Source organism: Nanorana parkeri, unplaced genomic scaffold, assembly GCF_000935625.1.
Source record: "Nanorana parkeri isolate BGI_ZX_2015 unplaced genomic scaffold, ASM93562v1 scaffold2930, whole genome shotgun sequence".
In the NCBI taxonomy this organism is placed as follows: Eukaryota; Metazoa; Chordata; class Amphibia; order Anura; family Dicroglossidae; genus Nanorana; species Nanorana parkeri.
Genome location: NW_017309198.1, coordinates 32,493 through 50,207, shown reverse-complemented (window position 1 = coordinate 50,207; position 17,715 = coordinate 32,493). Strand labels below are relative to the sequence as shown.

The following is a 17,715-nucleotide window of genomic DNA, read 5'->3' as shown; positions in this document are numbered from 1 at the left end:
TCCCCGGCTCCGTCACCACTCCACGTCCCCTGCCCTGTCACCGCTCCACGCCCCCCGCCGTCACCGCTCCATGCCCCCCGCTGTCACCGCTCCACGCCTCCCGCCGTCACCGCTCCACGCCCCCTGCTCTCGTGTGCCCAGAACTATATGTCCCGGGCGTCGGGCAATACGAAATCAACACTGATGCGCAAGCATCGGCGTTAGGCAACGGGGCATTTTCACAAGTACTTGTGAAAATGCCCTGTATCGGGCCCGATACTGAAGCTAGCATCAGTATCGGGACATCCCTAGTTGCAATCAATATCCTGCATTTGTGAGAGTATTGTGTAGTATAGTGTCCCATAGAAAATGTTGATTTCTGAAAGGATAGGAAACTTTTTCTGACATCTGTTGGTGTGTACTCATTTATGCTGAGCACTGCATATACAGACTGTATATGTGTGTGTATAGATAGATAGATAGATTGATAGATATAAAAAAAAAATTCTGGACCTACTTTATAAAACATTGTTTTTCCATAGATGTCTAATGAAAATCTTGGATGCTTATGGAGATGGATATAGAAGAAGTCACCTCACCTACTTACTAGAGGTAAAATGAATGGATCCCTTTGTATTTAGAGTGTTTTTAGACATTTTTACGAATATGGTAACCAGTGTAGCCGTTCTCTTGCTCAGGCACTTCGTCAACAACATTCACAGACTTTTGTACCAGCGATCAAAACCTCTTCCGGGCGGCTTTGCTGTGGAGGACATAGCTACCATATTTCAGCACTATTATTCATCCCTCTATAATCTCCCTAGTCCTCAAACTGAGCTGCGGGATAACACTACCCTTGCCCTTAACATCATCCACTTGGCCCTGTCGAAGACCTTGCCCAGTCTCCTTTTGCCCACTGATGCGGAGAAGGCCTTCGACAGGATCGACTGGTCTTTCCTTCACCTTACCCTGGAACACATTGGGCTTGGTCTGGGCATGTTGTTGTGGATTCTGGCTTTGTATAAAGACCTAACAGCCAGGGTATGTGTTAATGGCACCTTGTCAGCCCCATTTGCTATCTCAAACAGTACCAGACAGGGGTGTCCACTTTTGCCCCTTATTTTCATCCTGATGCTCGAACCCCTACTCGGGCACATCCAGATATCCGAGGCATCACCGTGGGTCCCCATTATCACAAAGTTGCCACCTATGCGAACGATTTATTGTTCTTCATCATATCCCCGGACATGATTGTCCCTAATCTGATGTCCGCCCTGAAACTATACGGCGAACTCTCAAACTTCCATGTCAATAATCAGAAGTTGAAGGCTCTGAACCTGACTATGACTCCCCGACTGCTCCCCCGAGATCTGGCAAACACATTTAGTCTCAATTTCCCCCCATTGCTACAGAAGGTTAAACTGGACTTGCTAGGTTGGTCTCGTCTTGCGTTCACCTGGACGGGACGCTGCAACATTATCAAATAAAACATGCTCCTGCGTTTCCTCTATCTGTTTTAGGCCCTTCCAATTAATGTCCCACGCTCCTTTTTTTACCTGCTTACAGGCGACGATCACTAACTTTATTTGGGCCGGTAAGGCTCCAAGGCTTCGGTTATCGATCTTACGGCTCCCCAAGAGGGCAGGAGGTCTTGCCCTCAGGAACTTCCAGCTTTATTACATGGTGTCATATTTGACACGCAGTTTAGATTGGTGTCGCAATATCGACACTAAGCTATGGGTAACGCTGAAACAATCGAAGTTCTCTATACCTCTTACGCTTCTACCATGGTGTGAGGGACAAGTACCTAGGGTGATTAGACTGCACCCAATGGTGGGACCTACCTAGTCGGACTATAAAATTTTCTTTTGTCGGGTGGCCCCCCCCCCCCCGAGTGACTTGAGTTTGAGACCCCTGCTCTATGGAGTCAGCTCATTCAGCCCTGCAATTTTGAGTGCAGGCTCTTGAGGAGTCCCGACGGCGCCAAAATTAAATACTCCTGAGACTCCATCTGCATCAGGATGATTTAGAAAATTGTAGTCGCAGGAACAACCTGAAGCTGATATACCACTGTGCAGTCAATTTTCAATCTGCTGTTGGGCCGTGATCCCAATATAGAAATTGACAGAGTTCACAGGATCCAATCTTATAGATCGGCATTTTCTTCTAGACCCAGGGATACTCCTATACACAATCCATTTCTACAACCTCAAAGAAGAGATTCCCCACAGAGCTTGGTCACATGGTCCTATCAAGTTTGATAGAGCTTTGTTTCACATTTTCCCTGGCCTATCCTGTCGCACATTGCAGATGCGCAGGGTATTCAAACCACTGTTCGAGAGGATTCAAGACTCTGGTTTCTCATACCGTTCTCATACCGTTTCACCTGGTCGTTCGTAGGGGTGGAGAATCCTTTGTTCTCCAGACCCGCACTCCGCTACCTGACCTCTTCCGCTTTTTGGACCTTCCACCATTCCACTATTTGAGGTTCCAGGTTGGACCTCCCTGGAGGTGCCTTTGCTAACCTTACCAACACCCTTGCCATGGAGGATTCGCCAGCCTGGTCCCAGGCGAGTCAACCCCAGTGACCCTGCCGCCAGTCTTACCTCCCGGGAACCCTATTTTAGTTCACTTGTCTGCTTGTCTACCCATTTGCACTTGCTTCCCGAAACGTATTTCTTTTTGTTTGCGGAATAGGGGCCCTTGCTTTATTTCGTTTGCCTCCATCTTTAGTCCTTGGTCCTGGATGTGGCTCTTCCCATTCCTATATTTGACCTCTTGGGAAGGGTTCCCTCTCTGCAGACTGGACCTTCTTTCGTTAGGGGAGTTTATTCTTCACCTGTTTTGTGTGGGCATGTCCCTCTATTTTGGATCTCTGCTAGCCTTTTTATAAGAATATTTAATATTTCCTGTGCCTTTTTTCAAGTACATATAATTGCTATTTGGTTACAGGTTCCACTGGGTTATTCCTTAGGGATTCCCTAAAGCATTGCTTATGTACCCGATCAGTGGTTAGTAGCTTGGATGTTTGGAATGTGTTTGTTTTTTTCCTCCCCATGCGACGATTGCACCGGACAGAGTTTTACAATGATCTCTTCCTCTTATTTACTTTTTGCTGTTTTGAGATTCTCCTTTTGGTGGGTTGGAAATATTGTGGGAACTTACCGACAACTGGGGGGTGGGTCATGGTCCTCACCTCTGCGTGAGTCTTTGGATGGCACCTTGAGCAGTCCTTGGGGGCCACCACAATTAGTGGACGTGTTAAGCTGTTTATGTTGTTGTATTATTACTGTTATACCATACACTGGGGCACGGACGCACATTCTGCTGTTTCTGCCCATTCTCTCACATAGTTTGCTTCGTCCCCCATTCTCCTCTACCATTTGCGTAGGGGGGGCGGATGTCGATGCTGGACCATTTTTGATCATACTAGCTGTGTTTTTGTATTTACATTTTTGCCTTGTGTCTTCTCTTTTTCTGCTTTTCCTCTTCTGTCTTTGCTGAGTATTCTTTGAGTGGAACAGGGATTCTCCCTGGGAGACCCCTTTTCGCTGTTCCTGCTAAATTTCTTTCCTTTATCTCTTTGTTTCTCTCTGCTTTCTCATTTCTGCTCTTACTTTTCTCTAAGCACTGGGGGGGGGGGGTCTACTCCTTTTTGCCAAGTCGAAGATGTCTGATGTGCAGATAGTGTCCCTCAATGCAAAAGGTTTAAATTCCCCTGATAAACGCTCCTGTATCCTCTCTGAATTGTGGCACCTTCAAGCCCATGTGGCATTTTTACAGGAGACGCATTTCCAAACGTTTAACTTTCCGAAATGTTCTAGTTTTCGGTTTCCACTAGGTTACCACAGTGCCACGACTCATTCCAAGATGAGGGCAGTGAGAGTTTTGCTGTCCAGAGGGGTCGGATGATCTTTGGTGACCCAACATATTGATCCTCAAGGCCGCTTTCTGTTTTTTACATGGGGACCTAAATGGTAGGAGAGTGATGCTAGTGTCAGTCTATTGCCCCAATCAGGGTCGTCTATCCTTTCTGGATGATTGCTTGACAGCTCTTCGGGAATTTCAGCAGGGAATGCTGATTTTTGGAGGGGACCTTAATCTAGTACTGGACCCTCTCGTGGATACCTCTGCCTCTACCCATCATATGTCCTATTCGGCGCTTAGGAAGGTCAAGAGAGCTCTACAATCGCTGTGTTTAGTAGATGTGTGTAATGAGTCCGGGAACCGCAAGCTGCTTGCTTCACAGCCTGGATTGCATCGCCCCTCCCCTACCGGAAGGGAAGCGCCCAGGATGACGCGGCCGATGCTTCAAGGCGCCACTTCCGCGTCCACCGACTATTTAAGGCGCCTCTGAACAAGGGTAAGGCGTTCCATTATTGGGTTGTATGCCCCAACGAGCCAGGAGCCTCATCCTCTCTCCTACCTGCTACAGCTGCTACTAGCCAGGATCGCCACCGCACGGGACCCTCCAACTTCTCTGGGAGCTCCAGGGGAACCTGTCACAAAGCGCAAGTACTGTAGTTGTGGGGGAGGCTCATCTTACCCATTGACTCTCACTATAGTTCAGTGTGCATTGCTAATTGGAACTGTACTGTGCTCAATTCTGACGGTAGCAGCCTATTACCATACCAGTTAAAGTACTACCATCTACTTGACCTTACTACATTAAGACTGTCTATGTGGATTGCCTTGTGATTTACCTTATTTCCAACATATCTAGCTAGCTTATGAGACTAATAAGCATTGCTAAGTCTTCCGTTATATCTTTTGTTTTGTGGTATATGATGCAAGATTCCCAAACTCTCCGTTTATGATTGAGGGTGAAACCTGGGAATCAAGCCTGATTGCCACACCTGGAACCAAAGAAGGATTTGGTCCGCAGCTGTGATTCAATTTAGCCTTAGTAAACCAAGGGAGCGTAACAGAATAATGGAACCCGAATATAGAATGGATCCAGCCATCTGACAAGAGAACCAGATTCTCGGAGCGTTAGCACACCCCCAACCAGCTCCGGCAAGATAAGCTGCTGAACCAAAGGTCAGCCCCCCTGATTTCTTCACCGGTGACAGGCGAAGATACCGAGAGTTTGTTAATGCTAGCAAACTATTCGAACTAAAGCAAATGTTCGAACTAAGGCCTCGGACTTACTCCACTGACAAGGTGAAAGTCCTCACACTGATTTCCTACCTCAGAGGAGAGCCCAGAGCCTGGGCCAACGCCTATGTCGAGAAGAAAGACCCAATCCTGAATTCTCTCCCCCTCTTCCTAGACACCATGTCGCTCCTCTGAGGACTCCACAAAACAACTAACTGCAGAGGCCGCCATTAGGGCCCTCAAACAAGGCCGGAGACCGTGGAGGATTATGTTGCAGAATTCACGAGATGGTCGTGATCGATGTCAGCCTTAGGAACCAGTTCCGTCTAGGCCTATCCGAGGCACTGAAAGACGAGATTGCCCGAGCGGAACTACCACCGTCGTTGGATGCTATAATTCAGAGATCACTTACGATTGACCGAAGACTCCGAGAAAGGAGGTCTGAACGAAGCTCCGAATATTCCCATAGTCCCTGCCAATGTAGTCTTTCCCCACCTGACGAACCGATGGAGGTCGGTGTGGTCAGGGGTCCCCTGACTCAAACAGAAAGAGCAAGGAGACGAGAGAAACACCTCTGCCTCTACTGCGCCTCTCCCAGGCACAATGTCGCCTCCTGTCCTCAGGCTAACAGCAAGGCCGAAGGTAACCTTTACCCCATCTGTAAGCTTTCTCCTTCCATAAGACATCCGCACTCTTACGTATTTCTCTCCTTAACCTTGCAGTGGGACCAAGAGAGGATCGTGGGAACTTTATAGACCACCGCCTTGTTTCAAAAAATAAAATACCACAAGTAAAACGCACCACCCCGTTGTCTGTCAGTTTCTTGGATGGTACTACGGCTCCATCGGGTCCAATATGTTATCAGACCCAACCCCTGTTAGTCTCCTGTGGTAAGTCTCATACTGAGTTCTTATCCCTGGAGGTCATTACATCTCCTATTTTCTCCTATTTTCTCCTATCGTATTGGGTCTGCCATGGCTCACTCTCCATCAGCCTACCTTTCTATGGGAGGAACGTACTCTTCATCTGAACTCGGGATATTGCAAAGAGACCTGTTTTCCCGTAACCACGTTGATGCAGGTAACCGAGACCAAAGTACCTCCTCCCTACAAAGAATTCTCAGATGTCTTCAGTCCGCAGTTGGCCGAGGCTCTCCCTCCACATAGGCCATATGACTGTCCCATCGACTTGATACCAGGAAGCACCATTCCGACCGGGAGGATCTATCCTCTTTCTTTGTTAATGCTAGCAAACTAATGTTCGAACTAAGGCCTCGGACTTACTCCACTGACAAGGTGAAAGTCCTCACACTGATTTCCTACCTCAGAGGAGAGCCCAGAGCCTGGGCCAACGCCTATGTCGAGAAGAAAGACCCAATCCTGAATTCTCTCCCCCTCTTCCTAGACACCATGTCGCTCCTCTGAGGACTCCACAAAACAACTAACTGCAGAGGCCGCCATTAGGGCCCTCAAACAAGGCCGGAGACCGTGGAGGATTATGTTGCAGAATTCACGAGATGGTCGTGATCGATGTCAGCCTTAGGAACCAGTTCCGTCTAGGCCTATCCGAGGCACTGAAAGACGAGATTGCCCGAGCGGAACTACCACCGTCGTTGGATGCTATAATTCAGAGATCACTTACGATTGACCGAAGACTCCGAGAAAGGAGGTCTGAACGAAGCTCCGAATATTCCCATAGTCCCTGCCAATGTAGTCTTTCCCCACCTGACGAACCAATGGAGGTCGGTGTGGTCAGGGGTCCCCTGACTCAAACAGAAAGAGCATGGAGACGAGAGAAACACCTCTGCCTCTACTGCGCCTCTCCCAGACACAACATCGCCTCCTGTCCTCAGGCTAACAGCAAGGCCGAAGGTAACCTTTACCCCATCTGTAAGCTTTCTCCTTCCATAAGACATCCGCACTCTTACGTATTTCTCTCCTTAACCTTGCAGTGGGACCAAGAGAGGATCGTGGGAACTTTATAGACCACCGCCTTGTTTCAAAAAATAAAATACCACAAGTAAAACGCACCACCCCGTTGTCTGTCAGTTTCTTGGATGGTACTACGGCTCCATCGGGTCCAATATGTTATCAGACCCAACCCCTGTTAGTCTCCTGTGGTAAGTCTCATACTGAGTTCTTATCCCTGGAGGTCATTACATCTCCTATTTTCTCCTATTTTCTCCTATCGTATTGGGTCTGCCATGGCTCACTCTCCATCAGCCTACCTTTCTATGGGAGGAACGTACTCTTCATCTGAACTCGGGATATTGCAAAGAGACCTGTTTTCCCGTAACCACGTTGATGCAGGTAACCGAGACCAAAGTACCTCCTCCCTACAAAGAATTCTCAGATGTCTTCAGTCCGCAGTTGGCCGAGGCTCTCCCTCCACATAGGCCATATGACTGTCCCATCGACTTGATACCAGGAAGCACCATTCCGACCGGGAGGATCTACCCTCTGTCTCAACCTGAACTCGTGCACTTGAAGGAATACTTGGAGGAAAACCTCAGGAAAGGCTTTATCCGGTCCTCCACCTCCCCAGCTAGTGCTGGAATGTTTTTCGTAAAAAACAAAGACGGCACTCTCAGGCCTATCATTGATTACAGAGCGCTCAACAAAGTGACAGTGAAAAACCGCTATCCACTCCCCTTAATACCGGAGCTCATAGAGCGGCTACAACGCTCCCGGATTTTCACCAAACTAGACCTACGCGGAGCTTACAATTTAATCAGAGTCAGAGAAGGCGATGAATGGAAGACCGCCTTCAAAACATGATATGGATTATTCGAGTATACAGTCATGCCATTCGGACTGTGTAACGCTCCAGCCACTTTCCAACACCTGATAAATGACATCTTCAGAGATTTGCTGGACGTATGCGTTGTAGTCTATCTCGATGATATTCTGATTTACTCCGAAGATCTAGAAACCCATAGGAAGCATGTGCGATTAATTCTCTCCCGACTCCAGGCTCATGCCTTTTATATGTAAAATTATAACAATGTATGTTTGAACAAAGTGTCATCACCTTTCTAGGATACGTAATCTCCCCTTCCGGCATAGAGATGGACCGCACCAAAACCGACTGTATTCAAAGATGGCCAGTTCCTCGACCTAGAAAGGCCTTACAACGTTTCCTGGGGTTCTCAAATTATTATAGAAAGTTCATCAGGAATTTCTCCGCTATCGTGAGACCTCTAACTGCCTTAACCAGTTCCAAAACTCCCTTCGCCTGGTCCCCCGAAGCTCAGGTCGCTTTTGACTCATTGAAGAAAGACTTCACATCAGCACCCATCTTGAGAATACCGAACCCGGATTTCCATTATGTTCTGGAGGTAGACGCCTCTCAAGTTACGATCGGCAGAGTACTCTCACAGCGTAGGGGGGGTTGGCACCCCTCTTCACCCCGTGGCATTTTTCTCCAGGACCCTTACCCCAGCGCCTCGAACGCAACCTACACCTTGCCCAAGAGAGACAGAAACATTACTACGACCTCAGGAGATGCCCCCCGCCAGACTATCAGGTTGGCGACAAGGTCTGGCTTTCCACGAAGAATCTGCGACTGAAGGTTCCTTTGAGGAAATTGGGTAAGCAATTCATTGGATCGTATGTCATTGAGAAGGTGATCAACCCTAATGCTGTGAGACTTACGCTACCTCACGATTCCCGAATACATCCTTCCTTCCATGTCTCCTTGATCAAACCTTTCAGGTCCGATCCTTTCCCTCAGAGGACTCCTCGACCAGCTCCACCCCTGGAGGTTCAGGGTGAGACCGAGTACGTTGTGGAACAAATACTAGATTCCAGGAGAAGAGGAAGGACATTGCAGTACCTCATCCGATGGAAGGGCTATGGTCTCCAAGAGGACTCTTGGGAGGACACTCCGGAGGTACATGCACCACTTCTGAGACAGAGATTTCATGCTCGGTACCCCCACAAGCCGACCTCGGCTGGGAACCCCGGAGGTGCTCCCTTGCGGAGGGGGTCCTGTAATGAGTCCGGGAACCGCGAGCCGCTTGCTTCCCAGCCTGGAACACATCGGCCCTCCCCTACCGGAAGGGAAGCGCCCAGGATGACGCGGCCGATGCGTTCCAGGGTGGAACGCGGAAGTGTCAGCACGCTTCAAGGTGCCACTTCCGCGTCCACCGACTATTTAAGGCGCCTCTGAACGAGGGTAAGGCGTTCCATTATTGGGTTGTATGCCCCAACGAGCCAGGAGCCTCATCCTCTCTCCTACCTGCTACAGCTGCTACTAGCCAGGATCGCCACCGCACGGGACCCTCCAACTTCTCTGGGAGCTCCAGGGGAACCTGTCACAAAGCGCAAGTATTGTAGTTGTGGGGGAGGCTCATCTTACCCATTGACTCTCACTATAGTTCAGTGTGCATTGCTAATTGGAACTGTACTGTGCTCAATTCTGATGGTAGCAGCCTATTACCATACCAGTTAAAGTACTACCATCTACTTGACCTTACTACATTAAGACTGTCTATGTGGATTGCCTTGTGATTTACCTCATTTCCAAGATATCTAGCTAGCTTATGAGACTAATAAGCATTGCTAAGTCTTCCGTTATATCTTTTGTTTTGTGGTATATGATGCAAGATTCCCAAACTCTCCGTTTATGATTGAGGGTGAAACCTGGGAATCAAGTCTGATTGCCACACCTGGAACCAAAGAAGGATTTGGTCCGCAGCTGTGATTCAATTTAGCCTTAGTAAACTTAAGGGAGCGTAACAATGTGTGGCGTATGCAACAGTCTTACGCTAAGGACTACACTTTTTTCTCCAACCCACACCAAACATACTCTCGTATTGACAACCTCATGCTTTCTCGTGATGCCCTCTTCCACTTGCTTTCACTCTTGAGGCTGTGACAATTTCTGATCATACACCTGTTGTCGCGACAGGACTCACAGATGTGATCTGGAATCCAGATTGTGGACCCTCCTGCTACACTAGCAGGGACACCTAGAGAAAAAGGTGCAAGCAGTGTACGCTGACAACTTCCAGAGCTGGAGTACTAGCAGGGAATGGAGTTGAGGAGCTGAATGAGGCAATAGAAGTCAGGTTAATCTGGAAGTTCCAGTACAAGGCAGGGTGCTGCCATGCTGAGTAGGTAGCATGGTGTACCCCAGGATGTGGAGTCTAAGGGCCAGCCGGGGTTCACCAGAGCTCCTGATGATGGACTTGGCTGCGTGCTGACCCCAGGTCACTATCCCCAGGTTACGATCCTCAGGTTCACCCAACTTGGCTAGCAGCCGATGAAGACTCAAAGTTCAGGATAGGCTGCGGACACAGGTACAGGCTACTAATCAAAGGTTAGGGAGAGGCTGAGGACTAGGACTTCCAGGGATGAGCCAAAGGTAGGAGCAGACTGTAGAATAGGATTTCCAAGGATGGATTGAAGCACAGGGCAGACTGTAGACAGAGATATCCAAGGACAAAGCGAAGCGCAGGGCAGACTGTAGAATGGAATATCCAAGGACAAAGTGAAGCACAGGGCAGACTGTAGACAAGGATTTCCAAGGACAATCCAGAGTTTGGTACACAGGTAAACTACAAGGACTTTAGCTTCAACAGCAAACAGGGGCCTCGGCATCTAGCTTAGGAAAGCATTGCTTGTGGCACTGCCCTGGGTTTAAATAGAGTAAGAAAGAGGGGGAACCACAGGAATGGCCACCAGCTGACAGCACTGATTGATTGAGAAGCTGCATAAGAGTCACCAGGAGTCAGCAATTTTGCAGATGAACTGTGACACCTGTCACACTTGTGCTTAGTTAGGGACCGGCTTTTCCCAAGGCTTGGCATTGGAAACTTAAGGATTCCTTCATCCAGGAAGATCTATTAATAGCCAAACTCTATACTGAACTGGATAACTTTTTACGTCTCAATCGGGGACCATCATCTTCCATTCTGTCAGGTTGGGAGGTGCACAAATGTGTGATCAGGGGTATACTTATTAAGAGGGGTTTGTTTCTCAAACAATCGAGACTTCGGCGTATTGCCCACCTTCTTTCTAAAATCTCTCATAAGATGTGCCTCGCTCGTGCCCATGCTGTGGAGTTGCGGGTATTGCAAGACAAACTTTCATCCTTGCTACTGCATAAAATCAAGTCTCAACTAGTCAAGGGTCGTTGAGCCTTCTACGAGTTCAGAAAAAAAACGGTTAGGCTGTTGGCAATATCCATACAAGAAGCCTCTCCAAGGACCTACATACCTTCCGTGACTCAAGAGGGGGAGAGAGGTAAGGCTGTCAAGTCTTCTGATGCTGCAGCTTGTTTCTGTACCTACTATGAGTCTTTATATCAGGGGTCTCAAATTCAATTCCCTCGAGGGCCACTCGACAACATTTTTTCTCCCATGGGGGCCGCTCGCCAAATTTCAAACTTTAAAGGAGAACTATGAGGTGAGTGATTTTCACTCAGTCTCATAGTTCGAGCTGACGTGTGACAATGAAACTGTCACACGTCGACTCAATAGATCGAGAAGTGAGCGAACGCATACCGTCGCTCGCTCACTTCTCTACCCTGTCCCTGCAGAGAGCCGTGACTGACAGCCACGGCTCCCTGCAGGGATCCCCCCCCCTCCGATCCTCCAGCGCTGACTGGAGGAAGGGGAGGGGGCGGGTACAGCTGGCTCTGCCTCTAGACAGTAATGTCGGGATCCGTCCTGGCAGCGGGGGTCTCAGTATACCACGAGCTGTAGCTCCCGGTATACTGAGCTTTGGGTCATGGGAGGACGCTAGTTTATGTCCTCCCGTGACCCTGAGGAGAACTCTGGGGAAAAGCTCTTACCCCATAGTTCTCCTTTAAAAGAAAATGTAACTATATGTGATATGGTACTACAAATCCCAATACACACAATAAGGCCCCATTCATATCTGTAGATTTAGGTGCAATTAGGGATTCCTGCTTCAGAAACTTGCGTTTTCCTGCAGCAGGAATCCCTAATCTGATGTTTACATGCGGCCGCTGTCACCCATTCAAGTTTATAATCAGGTGACAGCAGTTGCATGTACATGCCTGCACACTGCATGTAATGATATGTGATATTATTACATGCGGTTAGAAAACACTCTTCCTGGATACACAATCATTGCGTCCAGGGAGAGTGATTGATTCCTAACCGAATGTAATAATATCACATATCATTACATGCGGTGTGCAGGAGTTTATATGCAACTTCTGTCACCTGATCATTAACTTGAATAGGTGACAGCTGCCGCTTTTAAATAAGGGACTGCAATATACAGGGGTACAGGTACTCCTAGAATGAGATCCTAATAGGTTGGACTTGATGGACTAATGTCTTTATTCAACCTCAAATACTATGTAATTATGTAACTTATACTCTTTCTACCCCCTTTTACATAAAAAAAACAAAAACCTATCCCTGCACATAAAATAATACACCCCCATACACATGAAAAAATACCCACACACACACATTTTTATATATATATATATATATATATATGTATGTATAAATATATAAAATTCACAGTCCACAATATAATTCCCAGTCTTACCCCACCGCACATCCACCCACCCGTAAGTTAAATACACAGCCCCCTCTCCGGCTTACCTTGTTGCAGGGAGGAGGCTGTGAGCGGCGCCACAATTACCGATCCGTTTATCTAGTGGCGATTAGTAATATCTGTTGCAGACATTACTAATCTAATCAATCCTTTCAGCCTGCGTTTTTCGAAGACGCCGGCCGAAAGGATCCGAGTGCCGGCACAGAAGCAGCTATGCGGTGTGCATCTGACAGAGATGCAGACCGTGTAGCTGCTCCCGCAAGTCTGGTACGCGGTCCGTGACCATGTACCAGACTTGTGAGCGGACTGTGGGCCACATAGTACCAGCTCGTGGGCCGCAACTGGCCTGCGAGCCGGTACTTTGAGACCACTGCTTTATATCATCTCCCTACTCAGTCTTTCACTCTTGGTGATGGTTCGTACTTCCGGGCTATTGATAAATATCTGGTGGAATCCGATCTCCCTAGACTTCAGCCTGCAGAGATAGCACATTTGGAGGAAGTGCTAATGCTTGAAGAATACCTGTTGGAAGTTTGAAGTTTGTTTGGGCTGTGCAGGTTCTCAGGTGGGCTGTGCGGGCTCTCTGGTGGGTTATGCAGGTTCTATTGTGAGCTGTGCCGACTCTCAGGTGGGTTGTGCAGGTTCTATGGTGGGCTGTGTGGACTCTCAGATGGCCGTGCAGGTTCTATGGTGGGCTTTGCGGACTCTCAGGTGGGTTGTGTTGTGTCTATGGTGGGCTGTGCAGGCTCTCAGGATGCTGTGCAGGTTCTATGGTGTGCTGTGGAGGGTCAATGGTGAGCTGGGCGAGCTCTCAGGTGGGCTGTGCAGACTCTGGTGAGCTGCGAGGACTCTCAGGTGGGCTGTGCAGGTTATATGGTGGGCTGTGTGGGGTCTATGGTGGGTTATGCAGGTTCTATTGTGAGCTGTGCCGACTCTCAGGTGGGTTGTGCAGGTTCTATGGTGGGCTGTGTGGACTCTCAGATGGCCGTGCAGGTTCTATGGTGGGCTTTGCGGACTCTCAGGTGGGTTGTGCGGGCTCAAAAGTTGGGCTATGCAGGTTCCATGGTGGGCTGTGCAGGTTCTCAGGTGGTGTGTAGGTTCTATGGTGGGCTGTCCGCACTCTCAGTTGGTCTGTGCAGGCTCTCAGGTGGCTGTGCAGAGTCTATGGTGGGCTGTGCGGACTCTCAGATGGCTGTGCAGGTTCTATGGTGAGTTGTGTGGACTCTCAGTGGGCTGTGCAGACTCTAAGGTGGGCTGTGCAGAACCTTAGGTGGGTGGTGTGGGCTGTGCAGATTCTATGGTGAGCTGTGGGGACTCTCAGATGATTGTGCAGGTTCTGTGGTTGGCTGTGCGGACTCTCAGGTGGGCTGTGCAGAATCTCAGGTGTGGGCTGTGCAGGTTCTATGGTGGGCTGTGTAGGGTCTATGGTGGACTGTGTAGGGTCTATGGTGGGCTGTGTAGATTCTATGGTGAGCTGTGGTGACTCTCAGGTGGGCTGTGCAGGTTCTATGGTGGGTTGTGTGGGGTCTATGGTGGGTTGTGCAGGTTCTATTGTGAGCTGTGGGGACTCTCAGGTGGGCTGTGCAGGTTCTATGGAGGGCTGGCTTTGGTTTAAAAAATGTAAAGCATCGGTATCTGTGCATCCCTATTGGAGTAGGCACCTGGGACTGGGAGCTGCTGTGGAGAGCCAGCTCTCCACCACCCTAGAGGCCGCAAGGCTCCCATGACTGTGAGGCCTTAGGCGACTACCTAAAATAGCCTATTGGTAGAGTCGCCTCTGGCAGAGGGTTAAGGATCAACTGAAGTCCCTTTCTGTGCCCCCCTCCCCACAATGGAATGCAGTAACTATGGATGAAATCCACACATGTATAGAGATATGGTGTCACGATTCTCGACTTACCTGTATCAATCGTGGGGGTCCTCGCACTCGCAGCATGTCGGTAATTGGCACTTTTGTCAGTGACTTGTGTCCTACAACTTCCCTGTGTGGAAATAGTGAGGCCTCTTGCACATGTTTAATGGCATTCTTACATCAAAATAGCAGCACTGGAGTGCTTCCTGTTATAGACAGGAATTGCTTCACTTCTGCCACACCTCCTGACATCACTTCCTGTTGGATCACTATAAAGCTGTAAGGTTCCAGCGAGAGAGTGCTCAGTTGTTTCAGAGCTATCCACAGTGTGTTCCAGTTGCTAGCCGTGTGATTCCGGTACCTGACCTTTGCTTCCTTTATTGAGTTTGATCCTTTGCTGCCTGCCCTGACCTTATGCTTCGTTTGACTATGATTATTGGACTTACCTTTTTGTACCACGTATTTGGAATATTTGCCTGATTCTTCTCCTGAGTACGCTATCCCGAGGTGTGTGCCCCTGCTATTGGGCTCTGCCTTCCAATTACTGACATATGAACAGTATTTATGTTACCCTTTCCCTGCTGAAATTGTCCCTGGCTGTTTTAAACACCTGTTTTTGTATTTAACTGCTTGAAGACCAGGTGTTTAGATCCCCTACCTGGCCAGGCCATTTTTCAGTGTTCAGCGCTGCAGTACTTTGACTGACATTTATTCCGTCACGCAACGCTGTACTGAAATGAATTTTATATTTTTTGGGGACAGATAGAGCTTTCTTTTGGTGGTATTTAATCACCACTGCGGGTTTTATTTTTTACTATATTCAGGAGAAATTACTGAAAATTTTGAGAAAAAAAAGTTTTTTTTTACATTATGCTATAAAACAACTAATATTACCCACTTTTTTGGTAAAATATAAAAGACGGGGTCACGTCGGGTAAATAGACACCAAACATGTTAAGCGTAAAAATTGCGCGCACTCGCAAAAACGCAAAAAACTAGCATACCCAAAATTGGCCATAGGCGACGCTTTAAAAGCTTTTACCGCTCATCAGTTTAGTGTTATCAGTGATTGATGGCCCTAGAACTATTGCTCTCATTCCGACGTTCGCGGCGATATGTAACATGTGCGGCGTAATGGGTGCAATCGTCGTTTTTGCAGGTATGCGCACCTGACGCATGTTTACATGCGTGTATGTAGGGGTGGGGACTTTTTTAAAAAAAATTGTTTTTTTTAATTCTTTTTTGTGTAACTTTAAAAAAATTGGGGGGGAAACTTTAAATTTTTGTACTATTTTTTTTTTTCACTTAACTTTATTGCTATCACAGAGGGGGCTGAGAAACCCCCTTATGTGATAGCAAAAGAGGTGACAGGTCCTCTTTATGGAGACATCAGGGGGTCTCCAAGACCCCTAATGTCACCTAGGACCCCCCTGAAGAAGCTGATGAAGCAGAGATCTGCTTCATCAGCTTCTCTCCAGCATCTGAAGCTGGAGAGTGACACAAGAATGCGGAAGTGATGTAATATACAACACTTCCGCATTCTGACAGCGGAGAGGGGACCGGAGGGAGCTCGTGTACCGAGCTCCCTCTGATCCCCTGTGACAGAGGCACTATGCTGGTCCCGGGCTCACACCGGAGCCCGGGACCAGCTTGACAGCGGGAGGGGGAGAGCCGCGGAGGGGGGGGGGCGCACGTCTCGGGGCTTCATACAAGCGATCCGCCGGCTCTATAGCCGGCGGATCGCTTGTATATTAACGGGCATCGCTGCCTCTTTTCAAATAGCGGGGGTTTCCCGCTCTCGCCCGGCGTATACACGCCCAGTTACATCCAAGAAGCTCCCGGCAGGCCGTGTATACACAGCGGCTGGCCGGGAGGTAGTTAAAGTAGATGTTTCAGTAACTTTATTGCATCTGCATAAATACATTCCTGATTTTACCATAACATTTAAAAAAGGTACAGCAATCTTGACTTCAGACTGCAGTGGAAAAAATGGTGTGAATGGACTCTAAAGTTGTAGCCCACAGCAAGATTTCAGACTGAACTTTTCATCAGCAGGGAGTGCTCGGGATTTCTGATAGCTTGCTAAGGTTTACTATACCTTGTTCGTTGTTCTTTACTGGTTTTTAATAAGTATTCATAGTATGTTTCTTGTTAAAGTATACATAATGCAGTTCAATAGTATACAGTTTTTTATGTAAATAATGTGGATTTCATGATCTTTTTTCAGGATGAGGGAACTCACACTTGTAATACACCAACCCCGGCAAACTCAGAAAATTACCCCCCCGAAAGTCAGCATATGTCTCAGTGTTTATCAGGACCACCCCTTGGCTTAGAAGTTGCTAGTCCATGCAGTCCATCTTTTGTAGAAGAACCACCAGTCAAAAAGATGAGAAAGCACAAGGAGGAGAAAGTGATAAGCCCAGCTCTACTTTCAACAGAACCACTTCTAGCTCAGGTGAGTCAATGCAGCAACCATCAACAGCTGTTTGTTCACCATACTAATTATATGTAGGCTTATTGTTTTCCTTATTGGTCTTCCCCAGGTGAAGATTGAGGAAGATTACTTGTGTGATGGTGGTGAGGAACTAAACCTGAGTTGGCATCCTCTCAGCCCAAGAGACAAGATTCTGCAGTACACCAAATTCTCCAGCCCTGGACCATGTACAGATTTTGACTAATCCTTTGAGCCCTAACACAAAGTGATATGACTTCTATCAGCTGAAATATATCAATGGGCCTGCTAAACAGCAGACATACTAATTTGAGATTTGAATTAGTCCCTAAAAGCTTAGAATGTAGGACTCATATAGGATAGTTAGTATGTTGAAAGCGATGCAATGTGAATTCTGTAACATTAGTTTAAAAGAATACATCCAATAAAAGAGCTGCATACACAATTGACACACCTATAAAGACACAAAGGGAGGACTAGGGATTTTGGCCTAGGGGAAATACAACTAACTGGCCCTTTCACATAAGCTGGTGAATGGAGTAATGTTAGAGTAATTTTATAGAGCAGTTTTTTGTGATATACCTTTTTCACATATGCATGCAAAGGGGATTGAAAAGGATAATGTACATTTTAAAAGATGAGATACTTTATAAACTAAACAAGATGTCTGTTCTCTGAAATGCTGAGTAAAATACCATACACTGATCACATTGAATCCTTGCCTTTCAGTTTCCTTTTAAGATAATCTGTAACTGTTGCTACTCATAGGGTATAAAGTGACAGGTATTTCT

At 47.7% G+C, this 17,715-nt stretch overlaps 1 protein-coding gene across 1 annotated transcript in view; it reads left to right on the top strand.

The window, feature by feature from the left end:
* Nucleotides 1–17,235, top strand: part of TFPT (TCF3 fusion partner) — a 52,571-nt gene extending 35,336 nt beyond the window's left edge. Inside the window, exons 3-5 of the mRNA XM_018574400.1 lie at nucleotides 522–591; nucleotides 16,697–16,927; nucleotides 17,016–17,235. Coding sequence (XP_018429902.1) covers nucleotides 522–591; nucleotides 16,697–16,927; nucleotides 17,016–17,150 — 436 coding nt within the window. The 3' untranslated portion in view covers nucleotides 17,151–17,235. The remainder of the gene's footprint in view (nucleotides 1–521; nucleotides 592–16,696; nucleotides 16,928–17,015) is intronic.
* Nucleotides 17,236–17,715: the final 480 nt, after the last annotated feature.